The sequence below is a fragment of the Myotis brandtii genome, unplaced genomic scaffold (genome assembly GCF_000412655.1).
Source record: "Myotis brandtii unplaced genomic scaffold, ASM41265v1 scaffold382, whole genome shotgun sequence".
NCBI classification, from domain to species: Eukaryota; Metazoa; Chordata; class Mammalia; order Chiroptera; family Vespertilionidae; genus Myotis; species Myotis brandtii.
In genome coordinates, this window is record NW_005364671.1 from 1,542,088 (window position 1) to 1,561,592 (window position 19,505).

Consider the following 19,505-nt stretch of genomic DNA (forward strand, 5'->3'; position numbering starts at 1 on the left):
AGAGGAGGAGGAGGAGGAGGAGGAGGAGGAGGAGGGCAGGTGAAGGGGAAGGGGAAGGAGAAGGAAGAAATTGAATGCAGATAATTGCCAAAAATCTGCATATCAATTTTTACAACTTGGTTAGACAAATACTTAGCTTGTCTGCTTGTGCACATACTATTGCTTCCTGAACTATAAGCAGACAAGCTGCATAGTAATCCAGGTCCTCCTGAACATCTCTGAATGCACACTGCAGGTTCATTCTCTACAAAAGTGAACTTTCCATGTCTCCTCCAAAATCTATCTCCTCACCCATGTTAATGCTCATTGTCACCCCAAGCCCAAAACTGTGTAGTCCTGTCACCGAGGGACTTGCTATTCGTTCACATACATCAGGATTTTTATTACCCTTTCCTTTGTTCTGCTCAGATAGTGTATTTTTTATATCAGCATCAAATTTGTTACCCTAATTTGTTAGTTGAGAAGTTTCTTGCTATTAGAGTTTTTGTTCTGACCATTATCTTGATTCTACCCCCACTATAACCTCTCCAACAGGTGGGAGGGGTAAGGGATCTTCCTTGCATTTTTATCCTCCACCTCTCTCTTGGTTCTTTTTCTTCATCCTAAAAACATATCCAAATCTCCTGATAGATAGATAGATAGATAGATAGATAGATAGATAGATAGATAGATAGATATAGATATTTCTTCAAACCCAATTTCCCCCCTCAGGCTTTAGCTTTATCTTTCCTTTGTTCACAGCCAGGCTTCTTGAGGTAATCTATACCAGATAACTCTATTTCTTCATTTTCTATTCACTTAACTCATTACAACTTGGCTTCTTTCTACCATGTGACTATAATTGAATTTAACCATTAGAGTCAGATAATAGTTTTTGTTAATGTTAACAGGTACCATGCTATGCTGTCTCTTTTTTTCACGGTCACCTTTGTGGGTCAATATTAGTCACATTCTACAGTGGGGAGCCAAGACACTTGCTGAAAGTCATATAAAGGAAAATGGTATTCAATACCAGGTGTTTTGGTTATAAATTCAGATATTTTTGTGGTGGTTTTCTTGTCGTAATACAATAGTTACCTCTTTCTTAATTACAATCCTATTGAACCTGTTTACAGTTATTGTCCATTGAAATTTTCTCAGACCTTGCTTCTAAGATTTTCTTTCAATTGACTTTCTAATCTTTGATGGCTTATCTCTCTATTCTGTTTACTGTTTCTCTTCCTTCACCAATTGAAATATTTATATATTCTGTAAACTCTTATCTTTATCACTCTTATTTCTTTATTTTTTAACTGATTGATCTTATTCATTTTCATTATTATTTATATACTGATGACTTCCAAATTTAAATGTTTCCTGGGCCTCTCTCCTGAGCTGGTAAGATTATTTTTTTCCAGCTACCTACTGGATGTTTTTACCTAGACATCCTACAGCTTCCTCAAATTCTGAGAACTGGTCTCAGCATCCCTCCTCCCCGGACCTAACCGTTTCTACCCACTCAGTTACCCAAATCTTGGTGTCATATTCACCTCTTTCTTTTCTTTTAATCTTTCTTTTTTTCTTGATCCTTAAGTCTAACTGGTCAACAGTTCCCATCAGTTCTGCTGAAGTATATTATTTTAAGTCTGTCCCCTTCATTCAATTCCCACTGCTACTGCTCAAATATAGGTTCTTGAGTTCTCTCACTTGCAACTTTGAAATTGTCTCCTTTCTCATGTTCTCAAGTCTAATCTGCCATATGCCACCATACCACCCCAAACACACACACAGCCATCAGTTATTCCCTCGAACAGTTCCTGCCTAAAAACCTTTAGTGCTTTCCCTATTGCCATCCGAGTACAGTCCACATACCTTAGTGTGCTGATTTTAGGACTGCCACATCTAGTCCCATCAAACCTTTTGCCCTTCCTGCCAGTCCACATTCCTCTTCCATGCATAGAGCTAATGATTCCATTTGCTTTGCTGGATTCTTTATTGATTTTTAAAAATATCCAATTGCTTGCTTGAGTTTTTTGTCTGCTTAGAGTACACCTCCCTCCCCATCAAATTTCCATTACACATGCTCCACAACATTGGTTTCTTTTTTTAAGGTATGGGTTAAATAATAGCACTTATGTGAAGCCTTACACAGTCTTCTTCACTGGTCCTAGAGTAACTAATCACTCTCTCCTTTATTTTCCAATAGCCTTTGCTTAATCTTTTGTTGTATCTCTGATCACACTGAAAAAGACATATTTGCAACTAAATATGCCTTCCTTTAGATAGGAATTTCTTGAAGGTTGGGACTATGTTTTATCTTTAAAATCCCTTCTAGCTTTAAAATCTGATTCTTAACGGGCTGAACTCTAATATCCCATCTAGCTAAGTTTTATGAGTCTTTGATTCTAAGTTTCCCTAACTTTTAACCTGGTGTTTTGATATAATAAGTAGTTGGTGAAAGGAATATCTGCTTCAGTTTTAAGCTTGCCTTAGTGCCAAGTATATCTGAGTCCTAAATTTTTATCTCAAGCAATTTGGTTATTATCTCCTCTAGGAAGTTTGCCCTGATCCCTCCAGTGCATTAAATGCTGCCCTCTGAACTTATCTGTCATAATACTTATCACTAGGTATTATAATTATCTTTATATTTTATATGGTGTTCCTTGAGAGACCATAATCTATATCTTTCACATGGGTCCAATCAGTGTAGCACTTAGTAGGGGTTTATAAATATTTGTTAAATGATAAAAGGAATAAATTAATGTAATAAGTAGTTAAAATAGAATCACAAAATTTTTAGATGTTTTTAAAATTCTGAATAAATAGGTTATTTGTATTTAAAGAATTTTAGGACAGCCATCACTGAACCAAGAGATTATTATTAGCATCAGCAAACATTAATGATAAAAAGGTTGTTTATCTCATTTTTTAGAAAAAGCTTTTCCTAACCTGTTAGATGGCTGATAAGAAAATGTAAGGAGATTGGGAGTTCCTTATACATAATTAAGTAGCTCATTCTTGCAGATACTTCAATAATTCATATTTGAAATATACTTTTTCAACAAAATCGACTTTTTAGATACCTCCCTTGAAGATGTTATCATCATAGGATTTCGCTTTCTTGGGCTCTTCAGAGATTTGGGAACGCTATACTTTGTGAAGACAAGATGAATAATGGGTTACATAGGCACAAAATTAAAATCACCATCCTAATATGAGGTTAAGTACTGTTGTTATGGAAAGGGACTGCTATTTGATTGAAAACTGAAATCAGAGAAAGAGGATCGATATGGGGACTAAAGTAAAGGGGGTGAGAAATAAAGATGATACATAGAATAATCCCTTTCTTTTCGTCTGTGTTCTCCAACCCTCCTATTTAACCTGATGCCTCTTAAAGTAAGGGGTGAGTACGAGGCAAGACTTAATCGAAGGCTAAGATGATAGCTTAGCTAATAGAGGATGTGAGGAAGTTTGTCATACTGGCCTTTTGTTTATTTCCTCTTGCCTGTGAGCCTGGATGAGCATCCTAAAGGAACACGTAATGTATCTTTAAGGTTTTGAGCCTTTACCTGTTTAAGACTGAGCCTTGAAGTTCAAGTGAACTTCATACTCCAGATATTTGCCTGCCTGAAATACGGAGGGAATTCAAGTACAGTTGTGGTCTTAGTAAAAGTATTGTTTTATGGAGGAGGCTCCCTCACTGCCTTGAAATGAAAAGGGTTTTTTAAATATTTAAGCTGTTGAACTGTTAAAATCAGGAAGAGGTCTTGGCTCTACAAAGCAAAACACTAAAGTAGGATTAGGATCACAAATATAACCAAGGCTTCTGTGAGAAAGAATGGTATAGTCAGGATAGCAGATAGACTGCTTAGGGCCAGGACCATTCATTTTTATTCATCCAATAAGTACATGTTCATTACCTTCTCTACTCAAACCATTGAGAAGACTGTCTTTAAAATAAGAGGGAAAATCTTAACAATTCTGGGCATTAATGCTTGGTTATGCCCAAGGAAGAAATGCTAAACCTACTGAGTCAAAGGGAGTAAATATTTTGGCTTCCTCATTTGGAGCTGTTAGACTCACTAGGCCAGTGGTTTTTAAAATTGTTCCATAGTGTCCTGAGAGCCATCGGAGGTACCCCAGCTGTCAAAGGGATATGAGGAAGAAAAGGCCAAATGCAGGAGCATTAGGCTCCCAATTGCCCTCTCCCTGCATCCGTCAGAGTGGCCTTACTTTTCATATATTGTATGCATTGTAATTTTGCAGAATGTTTTGCTTGGGGCTGGGTAACCCTGTGAAAAGAAATTTGAAAATCATTGATGAGAGATCTTTAAAATCCCTTCTAGCTTTAAAATCTGATTCTTAACGGGCTGAACTCTAATATCCCATCTAGCTAAGTTTTATGAGTCTTTGATTCTAAGTTTCTCTTAATGCTTTTCTGGCAAATATTTATCTCTAAGTTAGGCTCCTCTGCATTGACTGAAGGATCAAATAGTTTCCCCATTTTTATAACTTAAGTACACAGCACACCATATTTTAAAAGATAGAAATTTCACAGTGTATTTTATGTTATCTTCCAATAATACTGTGAGGATAGTGTGCCATATTTTACTAATGAAAATTTTGAGAACCATTGCAGTAAGGAAGTGCCAAGTTTGAAAATGCTACCCTTGCTTTTCAAACATACCCCTGACAAACATAGATTAGTGCGAACTTTATAAAATCTCATATAGCTTACTTTCTCTCTGACCTCTCCAATTGTACCTGTCCCCTCATTTTTTGAGCAATTATTTATTGAGCACTTAATTGTGTTACTATAGGCTAGGGATGAAATAGACAAAAGTTCCTGTCTTCATTAAGTTTGTAAGCACTTTTTATTTTTCCTCCATCTGCAATCTTTATTCTAGGGGTATCACAGCAAGTTTAGAAATATATGTAAGCCTTAAACTGAAAAATATTAAGCTTTGCTCTAACAAATGGCTCCTTATTTAGTAAAACTTTTATAATGTTAAATGTGATTGCATAACTTATATTTTGAAATTTGATTTCCTTAAATAGCAAAGCACCGATGTTCATATGGTTAGTGATAGTGATGGAGATGACTTTGAAGATGCTCCTGAATTTGGGGTGGATGATGGAGAGGTATTCGGCATGGCGTCAACTGCCCTGAGAAAATCTCCAATGAGTGAGTATTAATAGCTCTTTGGGTCCGGCATTATAATTCTCCCTTTTATTGCAAAAACTTATTAAGGGTAGTGAACTTAAAAGTTTCTTACTGACTTTCAGGTTTGGAAAGAGAAAATATAACAAATAGGCATTATTCATTAGAACTAGAGCCTCTTGAGTTTTAATTTTATAAAGCCTACTGATTTTCAATGCTTTAGTAAAATTCATTAAAATGCAAGGAAATGTAACTGGTTTCACATGTGTAATTAGCTATGAATCTGTCCCTTTACTTTAAACCTAGAGTTTGAAAAATAAATAGCTGGACTTTCTGCGACTGCAGTTGTTTCCCCACATGTTATTAGAGATATCAAAATTTTTACTATTTAAATATTTTAATGAATTAAGCATTAAGTTGTATTTTTTTAAATCTTGTAATTAAATTGACCAAATCTCCAAAAACAAAAACAATAGTAGTGTTACTTTTCCATTCACTGGTACTCATCTTTGGAAGAAAAAATAAATAAATAAATAAATAAATAAATAAATGTGCTATCTCCCTCACTTACACCTTACAAGATACATACTGTAGAATCATAAGTGGTTGCTATATGCAAAATGATCCTTAAAATGAGTCCTTAAATGGCTCATTTACTCTGAAATTAGGGAATTCCTGGGGTCAGAAATAGGTATATTTGCATTAAATTGACGATTTTCTTGATTAATAGGTCTTTAAAGTAAATTGAGATTCTTTTTATATAATTTAATCACAAGATGTCATTTCAAGAAAACATTGAAATTCTGAGTGATGCCTGGCACATATTTTAATTGCCTATTAGCAAGATTGTGTCAGTTGTTTTTCCAAAATTTATGAGCTTGGGATTTTTTTAAGTTTCTTTCTCAAGATTTGATGAAGTCTCCTAATGTATATCAAGTTAAAATGTCTCCTCAGATATATCACAGAAACTAAAACTTAATCTTATTTTCTCTTTATTGATTAAATATATTTCTTATATGTGGGATTAGATGTTATGTGGTTTGTTTTTTGTGTCTATTTGTTTTGTTTTTTTTTGTTTTTGTTTTTTCTTTTGTTTGTTTTTTAGTGCCAGAAAACGCAGAAAATGAAGGAGATGCCTTATTACAATTTACAGCAGAGTTTTCTTCAAGGTAGGGTTAGGATATTAACTATATAAAATTGATGTTCTTTTAATGACATTGTATTTTTCTGGAGCAGTTTTAATCATAAATTGGTTATTTTTTATTTCTCCTTAAAGTATTCAGTGGTTCTGTTTGTCAACTTATATAGTCCTGATAGTGAAACATGTAGTATTCACTATCGAATAACTAGTTAACCATTTATGCCACTTCATAGATGTAGTCATTTTATCTCTGTAGCTCTATTTTCTTCTTCTTTTTAAATTTCAGAGAGGAAGGGAGAGGGAGAGAGAGATAGGAACATCAATGATCAGAAAGAAACATTGATCAGCTGCAGCCTGCACGCTCCCTACTGGGGATCTATCCAGCAACCCGAGCATGTGCCCTGACTGGAAATGAACCGTTACTTTCTGGTTCATGGGTCATTGCTCAACCACTGAGCCACACTGGCCAGGCTTTGTATCTTTCTTTATTGAAGCACAATTAATGGATCACTAATTTAACATTTTGACTATATTCCCAAAGAACTAGGTTATAAAATACTACTTTTTAGTGTATCCTAGGGCAAACAAAATATGCTTCAAAATAACATTACATAAAAAGTTAATTTTATTTTTTATTTATTTTTTTAAATATATTTTTATTGATTTCAGAGAGGAAGGGAGAGGGAGATAGAAACATCAGTGATGAGAGAGAATCATTGATCAGCTGCCTCCTGCACGCCCCCCACTGGGAATTGAGCCCACAATCCGGGCATGTGCCCTTGACCGGAATTGAACCCCGGACCCTTCAGTCCACAGGCTGACGCTCTATCCATTGAGCCAAACTGGCTAGGGCTAAAAAGATAATTTTAAATGAAAGTGAATTTTTAAATGTTTGTTTGGAGTCATTTAGCATTTCTTTTTTTAAGAGTCTAATATAGCATGTTTTATGTGCATTTGAGATTCTCCAAAAGTGTTTAAGTAGAGAGGATTTAAATATTCAACTATAAATTTTCATGTAAATGATATTTCTCTTTAGTTCTATTTTCTGATGTAACAGTATAATTGGAAAACTTTGCAGGATACCATTTTTCCCCTTTCTGTTTGACTTCCAGAATAAATGAACTAAAATGCAAAGTTAAGGCCACAGTAGCTAGTGAAATCTTATGACAGTGGATAACCCGAAACTGCTATTTATAAATGGCATGGTTTTGTGGCACTTATTAAATACATTTGCTAGATGTACTTAAAATTCTATTGTTCTAATATATCAGTATAGGCCAAGAAGAACTCTAAGAACTAATGAAGCTCATTCCCAAGCCTTTAAAGAAATGTTTTAGAGTCTGCTTTGAGAGGTGCCGGGGGGAGGGGGGAGGATAATTAGGGGAGAAAAAATAAAAAAAAATGTTTTAATGTTTGATCTGTACATAAGAGATATTAGCCTTGAATTAACTTAAGTCATTGTTTAGACTTGTGTAACTTTGAAGTTCATTTGAAATGTATTTTAATTAATAGGCGCACTTTTTCCTATAGATATGGAGACTGCCATCCTGTATTTTTTATTGGATCATTAGAAGCTGCTTTTCAAGAGGCCTTCTATGTGAAAGCCCGAGATGTAAGTGCAGTCTTACCTTTTCTGGTTAAAAAGTATATCCCATAGGTTTACCACCAAGCCTGGGGCAATGCTTAATGTTTTCTGCTTTTTTCAGGTTGAAGACTTGATTTTGATTCTGGTTCATCTACCAACATAAGCATCACCAAAATGCCCATTTCAGAGGGGTAGTAGTGTGATAGGGTACTGCTGGCTCTTGCAGAAGGCCTTGATACAGGGTTGTTTTTTTGTAGGAAAATAAAAAAGAGTGGACATGCTTAGAAGGGACCAGGCTACTTGTTTGTATTCTTTTCAGTTATGTGATTGACAGGTTCTTGCTAAAGGATTTTTCCTTCAGTCTTTTCCCAAAATGATTATTCTATCTAGTGATATATATCTAATAGCTGCAATATATTTTTCCCAAAAGTCACTTTAGACAACAGAAAGATTCTTCCTTAACCTCAGAAATGGGCTTTGTGATCTTGAAATCAAGTAGATTGACATTTATAACAAGAATCAAGGGGTACATTTGAAGCAAGAAGGTTCTATACCATCACTCTGTTGACACAGCAGTCAAGACATGGCAGAAATCAGTAATCTGGTTTCTGCCTATTTGTACAGCTTCAGCTTTTCCCATTCCCTGCCTTACACTTAGTAAATCTAGCAACAGTGTACCATTTGTATTTTACCATAATTTTAATCTTTTTTTCATGTTTCCCTACTGTCAGGAATGGCTTTCTCCTGCTTTTTACCTGGTTGACTCTACACTTTCTCTGAGACTTAACCTTTCCTGACTTTTCCACTACTCCCTCTAACATTTACCACAGCCACTCCTTTAATACTTTGCAATAATACTCTCTGCTCTTATTGTTACACTTAACATATTGCTTATAATTATTCTTTCTCTCTCTCCATATATGTGTGTGTGTGTGTGTGTGTATGTGTGTGTGTGTATATATTTATATATCTTCTTGAGGTTTTTTTTTCTTTTTAGCTGTGACTGTGTAAGCCTTACATTCTTATACATAGGGAATACTCTATATGTTTAATGAATGAAGGAAAAAAGACAGAGAGGAAGGAATAGTGTGTAGATGGAGTAGAGGAAAAGTTATTGGAATTAAAGAGAGGACAGAATTTTGAGAATAGAGTTCAAGGATGCCTCTGAAATTTCTAGTTTCTAGTATATGTTAAACTCTGACCTAAAGAAAAAATTGGTTATAAACAAATTTTAAAAATTGAATTGCAAGACAATAATTAGTGATCCAACTTAGAGCTATCACTGACAATTTAATGAGATAGATTAAGAAATATAAACATCAGCTGTTTTTTACCCTAAAAATAGTGGAATACTTCATCATACGGGCTGTTTTAAGCATCTATTTCTAACTCTTAAATCTATATTAAATTGATATTATTTTTGAAGAATTACATTTTTATAATACATGTTATAGTTTCTATAAATATAGGTTTATGGGAAATACTGAAAAGCAAAGAGAAAATATTCTAACACAATTTATGGTTAACTTTATGATATATGTTTTTTCATAATTTTTATTATATATTTCAATGAGTATATTTGTGAATATTTAACATAAAATTGAGTCATGTTATAATTTTGTTAAAAGTTTTTTTTGCCTTTTAATATTATGATTATTTCTTCATTATATTTTAACTTTTTATAAAGATGATTTTAATATAGAAAAAGTAAAGCAGAATAGTACAATAAACACCCCAAATTCTCTATAGATTTAATAATTACTAAAATTTTGCCATATTTGCTTCTTCTATATACAGGGCATTTAAAAGTTTTAATGGAATTTTAAGGTTTAAAGCTTCAAAAGTTGAACTACTTACTTATAAAAGAGCAGCATTTGAAATTTAATTCTTTACATTTTTGTACTTATTTAAGGATTTTAATGAATAATTTTTATAAGTTTTTGTTTTATTCTCTGAAAATTGCAAATATTGACTAGAACAGAATAAATTTAAAATTTATTATTGAAAAATTCACAAAAGAAATGTAAAACAAATATAAAGTTTCAAATGATTTTTTTTAGTTTGCAGTAGTTAAATGATTGAAATTATTAAAACTTAAAACTGTTCAAAAACATTTTATATACCCTTATATATTCATTATTTTTTACTAAATCATTTTAAAGTATATTACAGACATCATATTTTACCCCTAAAATCTTCTGCATGTATTTTTCAAATATAATGATATTTTTCTTCATCACCACAGAACCATGTAACAAAATTAACAGCAGTTCCCTAATATCATCTATCTTTTTAACTGTTTTTTTGGGGGGGGGGGGCACCACAATCCACTCAAGAATCATGAATTATATTTGGTTGTTAGATATCTTAAATCTCTTTTAAACAAGCACTGCCTCCACTTTTTTTTTTTTTTCATGGCATGTGCTTTGTGAAGAAATCATGCTAGATAACTTATACATTGTCCCAAATTCTGGATTTGTATGATTGTTTCTTTGTGGTATTATTTAACTTGTTCCTCTATCTCTGTATTTCTTGAAAAATGGATATTAGGTCTAAAAACTTTGTTTGATTCAGGTTGAACTTTTTTTGCAAGAATGCTTTGTAAGCAATGCTGAATACTTTTTTAACAGGATTTTTAATAGTTATAGAGTCATTGTATGACCATGTTATTATATTTAAACAATTATTTATTGTTGGACATAAACATGTTTGAAAGAATATCTAACTATAGCTTTGAAATAATATACTTTTCAATTCACTTTTTAATAAGAATGTATTTGTGATATATCTGTCTCTGCTTTCCAGCAAGATTACTAAGCAGTTGAAGTAACCAGAAGATGTCAGGGCTCTTTATAACTTAAACTGTAGCTCCAAAAATAGGGATAGACATCTTTTAAATCCCATTTTAAAAAGCTACTGTAAGATATACTGTGAATACCTTAAACATTATAACTTTAAATAAAGATACTTATTTAAATATACAGTACTTATTAAAGAACTTTTAATAAGCAACTTATACAATAAATTGGTATTTGGATTTATTTAGACTGATGATCCCCCAGAGGAACATAAACTCATTAATTTCTGGGTATTTCTAATGAACCAATTGATTGTTTCTTATTAGTACCTTGGTGTTTCCAAAAGGTGAAAATCATTGGTTCATGTAATTAAATGTTTTGTGTCATATTAGATTTCTACCAAAATCAGCTGACCTCTTTGGACTCTTAAGCTGTCCTTATCTTTCTTCCCTTGTCCAGGGCTTTTTTCTTTTCTTATTTTTCTTTTTCAAATTAAAGTTCAACAGTTTATGCATTGCTTACTATGTTACTCTAAAATTGAGTATTTTATCCACATGATAGATAAATTTTTCAAAATTAAATCTAAGCAGTTACATTTATTACGCTCATCAACCAAATTATACACATATTATATCAACATTAATATTGTAGTGATGAGGAAGCTCAGAAAAGCTAAATGACTGGCCCGAAGACACATAAATAGTAAGTTGTAGAGACCCAAAAAGATCTCAGGTGTGGGAAATACTGGTTAATACTGTTCTACCAAACTTGTTTTTAGTGGTAACTGCTGTACTGCAGAATTCAGTTATCATACTTTTTATCTCCTTTTCAGAGTTCACATTTGAGAATTAAAAACAAATCTTTTTTGCCATTATTTTTTAAACTTCTGAATGAATCATTAAAAAAAACAATTTGCTGATGTTCAAATATTTTAAGGCAAGTGTGACTGATACTGTGGCATTCTTACTAAATTTCTTTCATCTTAAATATCACATGTTTAATTTAAGCTGAGGGAGGCACATTAATTTTACCAGGGCAACAGATGAACTTCAAGCACCAGCATTCTTCACTTGAAGTGAGAAATTGAGTTCCCAGAGTAAATAAAAACAAGATTGAAGGTTTAAATCCTCTGCTAGGCTTTTTGAACTTATATACTCATTAAATGTTTATTGGAGTGGTGGGATTACCAAGGATTTAGGGAGCTTCATCAACTCATATATAGCTAATCACTAAGTAAAACACTACATTTGATAAAGTGTTTCTCACAATGCCACATTCAGTCCATCTTAATGAAAACTGCTTCAAACTGATTTTATTTGAGAGCACTTCTCGGTGAGAGTGCTCATAGCGCTTTCTGCCTTTTTCATGAGGAATTTACACGGGAGATAAATCAAAGCCGAGCTCCAACGTAGTAAAACAGGTATTCTGAGTTCTTGTGTTTACGTTTATTGTGACAAAGTTTGACTTTTGACAACAGGTTGTTAAGTTTTATGACCCCCTCTCCCTTTCTCTTAACTATTAGGATATTCTTTCAGTTGATGGCCATAAATATTGATCACATGCCAAATGTGGTATAGAGGTTACCTGCCCTTAAGATGCTCACAGTCTAGTGGGAAGATAAGACAATATAAACAGATCTATATTATAACATGGTATAAAAGCAAAGAGGAGAGGTACTTCATCTACCCTAGAAATTCAGGGAGATTTCTTGAGCTACTTCTGATGACTAGTACTTAGGCAGATACCAGAATTATTAAAAATAAATAAAAGAAAAACAGTCTATAGCAAAGGCAAGAAAATTAAAATGAGAGAAATACAAACCGAAAATCAAGACAGGTAGTTGGATTGCAAGGTATGAGGCTGGGAAGATCAGCAAGGGCCACGGCATGGGGGGCATTGTGATCCCCAGCATTACCTAGCATTTTAAAGATATTTGTTGCATGAGGCTGATATTTTATCTTCAGATAAGTGAACAATGGTCATCTTCCTTAATTGAGGTTGTAGAAGAGTCACCATTGGCCACATCGTCCCTGGGAGTTTCTCAAAAGAAGGTTCTTTTCCTTTTTAAAGCCTTTCCACCTCTCATTCTGCTACCCCCAAATTCGCTTCACTACAAAAAGTACCCTAGAGAAAGTCAACAGCAATAAAAATCCCAGTGCTAGGATTTATCTCTCATGTGAAGGATTGTTCCTTTTCCAGCATCCCCTTGGGAGACTGCGCTTTGATATATCAATAATCCTGTTACATCTCCTTAGATCTTCACTTCAGACCAGTGCCGGTTCCAAATATTACACATAAATTAAGGAAACCAGTGCTCAATTTTGTATTTCCCCCTTAGTGACTCTATGGCCCCAAATAAGCAATAAGCCGGTTTCTAATCTGGGAAGAAAAAAAAAAAAGGATGAAGATAATAATATCTATATGGTGTGTTAAAAATTAAATGGGATGCTACCCATAAATGCTCCCAGCACTGTGGCTATGGTGCTGTTAAGCAGTTTTGGACAAATTTGAGGAATTTTTGTACAATGACAAAACAGATTTTCTCATGTAATTCATGAACTAGTTCTAAGAATAGTTCCAGAAAGGGATTTTGAGAATCCCTGTGAGCATTTGCAGTACTAAAATGAGTATTATGCATTAACTGTGCCTGTTACCAAGTTTTATTACCTTTTTTTAAAAAAAATCAGACCATTTTAAAGTAGTTGCTATTTCTACTTCCTCATGTTAAATCTAAATATCATTACTGATCAGTGTTGTTTAAGAAAAAATAAGTCCTACACAGCTATAGTTGATGAGTTTCCAGCACTCTAGCATCCAGAAAAACTAGGCAAACAAACTTATTTGTACTTTCGGAAATATACACAGTCTGTTCATCTTGTCTTTTGTTTTCTTTTCAATTTAAATTTCTTAAAGGTAAACAGTGATCTTAGAGTAATTTTATATGATAGCTAGACAGCATCCTACACATCTATGAGATAAGACCTAGATTCTAATAGAATTTTTAAAGTATATTTCATTATGCAAATAAAATGTGTGTTGTAAAATAGTAATATGGGTACATTTAAAGTAGAAAATGAGTTACCACATAATCCCAATCTGAAAATAACCACTATTAAATCTTTTTACTTTGAAATGTGATTTTTTTTTAAAAAATCTGCAAGCATGTATATAAGCAAGAAGTTTATTTTATATAAATGCAACTGTATCAAATCTGCTGTTCTATAATTAGTGAACACTAAACAGTACATTGTTAGCACCACATTTAGAATTTGCCTCTAATTCTCCAGCTGAGTTATCATATTTACTGGCACACATTATGGGTACACATTCACACACATTCTCCTATTTAGCAGGCCTGTGGTTAACTAGGGGTAGTTATTCCTCTCAGAAGAGAAGAGGATCAGAAAAATCCTGCCTGCTCTTTTATGTGGCTGCTTTTCTGGCCATTGTTACTGCTCCTACGTGTTCACCTGGAAAACCAATGAGATGAGATCTTTGGTCTGGCCTGAAGCTGCTTGCATATTTTCTTGTCTTCATACTCTGTCTCCCAACGTCCCCAAAGAGCCTGGCTGCCTCTCTACAGTTTGCCAAAGGAGCCAATCACTTGAGCTTCTAATTTCCTTAGTCATAAGAACTTCAGTCACCTATTGTCCTTCCTCAAAGATATTTCATGATTTGAGTATTACAGTCTAAACAGTGAAAACTGATAAAGCTTTATATCCAGTGAACATTTGTCAGCTTATTTTGTGAAGAGAATTTGATTTTGCTTTAGGCTTTTTGTTTGTTTTTTCTTAACCTATGACTTCCATGTGAGAGTTCTTCCTATGTGAGACTCAAATACATCTGCATCCTCAAGATTTCAGAGTGCTATCCTAACATCTGCTTCAGCAAGTGAGAGGAAAAAGACACCATCTAGGCGTCTCCGCACCTTCAGTAGCTCCAGTTCATTGCTGCCCATTGGTCCCCAAACTCAGCTTTGGGAGCCAAGACAGGCAAAGTGTCATGATTTTCCCCTCAAATCAGTCCACACTCTGGGTCTTCTCTCCTAACTTTGAATTCTGTGAACACATCAGGCCATTGACATCACCGGGCTTTCCCCAAACTTTTCTCTTTGGTTTTTCTCTTTTTTTTTCCTTACAACAACCTAAATTTAAAATTCAGCTCAAGTCACAGAGAATTGGTAACTATAACCTGCTTTTAAAATTTAGCTCAAGTATAACCTTCATGAAGAAACAGGCAGTCTGAGTTCATGCTTAGCCTTGGGACTTCCTCTGTTACAGTACTCATATCACCATTCTCATCTAAATAAAGTGTTGGACTTCTCACCTCCAGAGCTATATGGCACTCAAAGCACAGAATAGTGAAGTCCCTTTCCCAAGGTCACACAGCTGGGAGGTGGCAAAGCAGGAATTTCATCCCAAACAGTATGGTTTCATGTTGCCCTGCCTTCATTTACTTGAGTCGCCATTGCATGCTGGTCTAGACCTACAAACATCCATATACAGGAATAGGATTATGGAAGTAGGCAGTGTACTGGAATGATCCTAATTAGAGCCTAGATTTAAAACAATAAATAAAACAGCTACAGAGGACATGTTGAGGTACTTGATGTTATGTAAAGGAATGTCCTTATTTCTTAGGAAACAGAACTTAAAATATTTAGGGTTGAGATGTCATGATGTTCATGATATATGCAACTTGATATGTTTCAGGAAGAAGCATAATAAGAATGATAGAGCAAATATAGCAAAATATTAATAATTAATCTAGGGAAAGGATAAATGGGTGTTTATTGTTGTATCAGTATATCAGTTGTTTGTATCTACAGATCATCCCCAAACTTAAAACAAGCAAATAATAGTGATGATGATTCGGATTATTATGGTAATAATGATGATAGAAAATAAGGGAAATGGAAGAGAAGAAGCAAGTCAGGTCCCAGTTTACACAAAGGAAAATATTTTTATTTTAAATTTATTTTCATTATTATACTGAAAAAACTGACCTAGCATTTTTAGAAATTATTTCTCATTTCAACTTTTAAATCATTGAACATTCAGGTTATGAATGTTCTGGTACTCAAAAGAAACTAGACAACATCCTTTTCAGTTCAGCAGCAAATATTTTCTGAGTGTCTGCTCTGTGCCTGGCTTATTTTGAGACATAGCCAGCTCATTTCTCCCAGCTCTAATATTCTTTGGTTCTGTGATGCTAAGTGCCTAAATACAATAGCTACTGTAGCTCAAGGACAAGTCACATTGGTTGTCCTCAGCGTGGCATTTCCTAAGCATCAACTTAGACCTTAGTTCCTCAATTTGAATGTGAAGATTGGTGAGGTCCTAATGGCAGAGCACAGTTAAGCATCGCACACACTGTTGCCAGTAGGAGAAATGAAGGAGCTGCATTATCTTTAATACATTTTTATGGCTATTATTTCTCTTGGAATTGCGTTCAAATCCTTTATTTTGCATTGATAGTTCTGGACTCTTCATCCTAACAGCTACATTTTATTCAGTACCTACTATGGGGTCAAGCATTTTAAATAGGCATTATACCTACTTTATCCATAATCCTTACTACACCCATTTTGCCCCAAATTCACACAGCTAGTAAGTGGCAAAACTGGGTTTAGCACAGAGCTTTTTGTTACTTTAAAACTAGGAGACTTTCCTTTACACTGTGTTACCTAAACCTCAATGATAGAGGGAGTCTGAGGAGAGTGTAGCTGGGCAGCTCGCCTTTGTCATCTACCAGACTTACACCCTCTCTGCCAAATTAGGAAGCACAAATAAAATATAGGTTTTTTTAATTCCCCAGTTTTATCACTTATCATATGGTACTGTAATGAAATCTTTCTACCCCCTATACCACCTTCTCTCCAACTGTTTGAGGGCAAGGGAACTTTGTTTTATTCATCTTTATATTATTAATACCTAATACATAGGTACTCCACAAATGTTAGTGAACTAATTATTAATGGGCCAAAGGAAAAATGTTATAGTAATGGAAAACAAAACATTTTCTTATGCTTTTTCTATGTGCCAGATGCCCTTTCTTCACAAAAGCAGTTTGCTGATATGCTCAGTTTTCACTGTTTTGGCCTGTGTTTAATTGAGCTCAAGAAAAAAAAATCTGAAATCTGAGTCTGGGGTTCATTTAACTGTGCCTATAATTTAATGAGATTTATGTAGCCCAAATTTACTAGCATTTGCATATTAGTAAGAATCTTTATATTTTGCTTATTATTACTATCATAACAGAAGAAAAATTTTTGTTGAAAGCTTATTATGTTAGAGAGAAAAGATTATTTTAAAATTATTCCATCTCCCTTTCTGAAAGCTACAATAGGAGTACCTCCAGCCTGAAGATCCTCTTCGGATACTCTTTTTATTGTGTCCTTTTTCTCACAGTTTAGAGCTTAAAGTGAGATTTTTTTTTTTTAAAGTGTGTTTTCCTGGCATCTCATGTTTAACAGTGTCAGGGTTTGTGTCCCTGGACGAAAACTGTTTCTCCAGAGCCTTTTTTCTCTCAGCTTCCAGTGAAAAGAGGGGCGAGGCGAGCCAGTAGCTTACCACAAAGCAATGCCACCACAAAGGAAAGATTAAGGGTTTAGAGAGAGGTCAATGTGGGTTTTTCTCTAACTAAACACTTTCCTAAAGTTTCCTTGTGGAAAAATAATGAAGTCATCTCAGAGTTTTTAAAGAATTTTTATTTCTTTTTCACCGTCTGCATTCGCTTGTCTTCTCAGCATGGATGTTTAATCTTCCGAGGCTTTGTGAATTGGCCCAAATGAATAAGTGGTGATCTGTCTCTCTAGGAGCTAGAGGCTTATTCTAAGGGCCTAATCACTGAGTAAACACATCTTTGCCCTCCCTCTCACAACTGCGATATAATAGTCGGGATTCTAGCACAGTAACCTGGATATTGCAGGGACCAATGCTTTGAAATGCAGAATGGTTGATCCTCCAAAACAGACAGTGCCTGATCTTTGCCTGCCTCTTTCTTCTTTTGTAAATTAAATATTGCCAAAGAGATGCTGTTTTATTGCTTGATATTGTGCATTAGTGCCCTGGATTTCCAAGTTTAGTTTCAGTCAGCACTGTCGGTTGCACTTATAGGGAACTCTGCATGTTGGGTTTCTTGGTAGCCTCTTCGGCACATGTGTGTTTTGATTTGGAAGAGCATTTAAATTAAATCAGTGAGATCGCAATGTAAATCTCTAATCTCTTTCCCAAAGTTTAAATTTTCTATTGCAGTGTTCTTGAGAGAAATAGGCATTTCAATGATTTAAGTATTGCCATTGTTTGGTTAGAAATATGCTGATTTAAAAGTGGACTGCTCTTGTTCCCACTGTCTCATTAAATATAGTTGCTGAGAAACGATTGAGCAGAATTAGAGGTTGACATCCCTCTGTCTATTCAGCTGGAGAGCTCCTAAGAAAAGGAACTCAGTTTGTTAGTGCTGCCAGGTTCAGTTCCTTTCCCTAAAGCAGCAGATTTCTAGATTCATTTACTAAAAGTGATTAGGCATTGCTGCTGCCATTTGGTGTCTTTTTTTTTTTTTTTTTGCCGGGAGTGGCTGTTTGAAATCAACATTCAAGTTTCTTTCGTCAAACATGCTGAGACCTATGCTAGCTTAGGGATGCAAAGAAGACTGAAAGAGACCCAGTCCTTACACTGGAGAGACTTTGTTGGGGGGGGGGGGGGGGGGGGATGGAGGGGAGATACTGGTAAACAATTAGAATACTAATGGGAAGAGATAGAGGTCCAGAAGAGGAAGCTCTTAACTCTGCCTAAGGGAATCAGGGGAGGTTTCACAGAGGAATTTGCTTTGAGCCTTAAAAGATGAGTAGGAATTTATCAGATAAGTATCTCTTCAACAATGTATCTGATTACAAACTTCCTAGAAGCCTCTACGGTTTTCTGCAGACTCAACATAGATGAACCCTGAGTCTTTTTTATTCATCATTTTATCACCACTGCTCCCTGCTGTGCCTAACACAAAGTATTTCATCAAATGCTTGTTGAATGAATGAATAAATGACTTGAAACATGGAAGCATCTATTGTTGGAGTAGCTGAGCTACTTATCTTAGGAATCCTGCTCTTATTCTCATCACATGCTGTCTGTGAGGCTCCAGAACCACTGCTGTATGAGCAGTGGCCAGTCTGGCATCTTCATATTATATAAGCACTTTAAGCCTTAGCTATAATGTTGGCAATTTCCCTGCTATTATCAAAGAAAGAACAGTAGGCTTAGAGTCAGTCAATCCGAGTTTTATTCTCAGATGTACTGCTTACTTAACTGGTTATGGAATTTAGGACAAGTCAGCTTTTAAATTTCCTCATATACTAATAAAGTTAACACTATTTTACAGGTTTATTCTGGGGACTAAAATAGATAATGGGTATGTAACTGCCTCCTCTTCATAGTAGATGCTTTTGGAATCTTAATCTACCTTCATCTATTATAAAGTTTAACTTTGAAAAAGATATTTTAATGATTTTTTATTATAATTTGGTTTATTTATCAGGATAATTCCATGAGATAAGTTGATCAGACTTCATTAACTTTCATCAACATGAGCCTTATATTTTTCTATAAATGTTCTTTGATTTAGTATCGCACACAAGTTTTTCTTTATTATCATCACATCTTTATTTAATATGAAGGGAAAGCCTGAGCTTCCTTGAAATTTTCCTTTGCTAGAATTTCAAATGTTTGTACATTGTCTTTACCATAAAATTTTATCTTTCCATTTCCTAGTAATTGACTGTTCTTTAAAGTCAACTCTTCTACAAGATAGCACCAAGAAGTCAGTTAACGACAATTTAGGCTCTTT

General features: G+C 34.4%; 1 protein-coding gene across 6 annotated transcripts in view; it reads left to right on the top strand.

The window, feature by feature from the left end:
* The window catches only part of FAF1 (Fas (TNFRSF6) associated factor 1), a 356,513-nt gene that overhangs the window by 237,690 nt on the left and 99,318 nt on the right, over positions 1-19,505 (top strand). For all 6 annotated transcript variants that reach the window (XM_014544808.1, XM_005872500.2, XM_014544812.1 and 3 more), the window contains 3 exons: positions 5,038-5,164; positions 6,246-6,309; positions 7,812-7,893. In XM_014544808.1, coding sequence (XP_014400294.1) covers positions 5,038-5,164; positions 6,246-6,309; positions 7,812-7,893 — 273 coding nt within the window. The remainder of the gene's footprint in view (positions 1-5,037; positions 5,165-6,245; positions 6,310-7,811; positions 7,894-19,505) is intronic.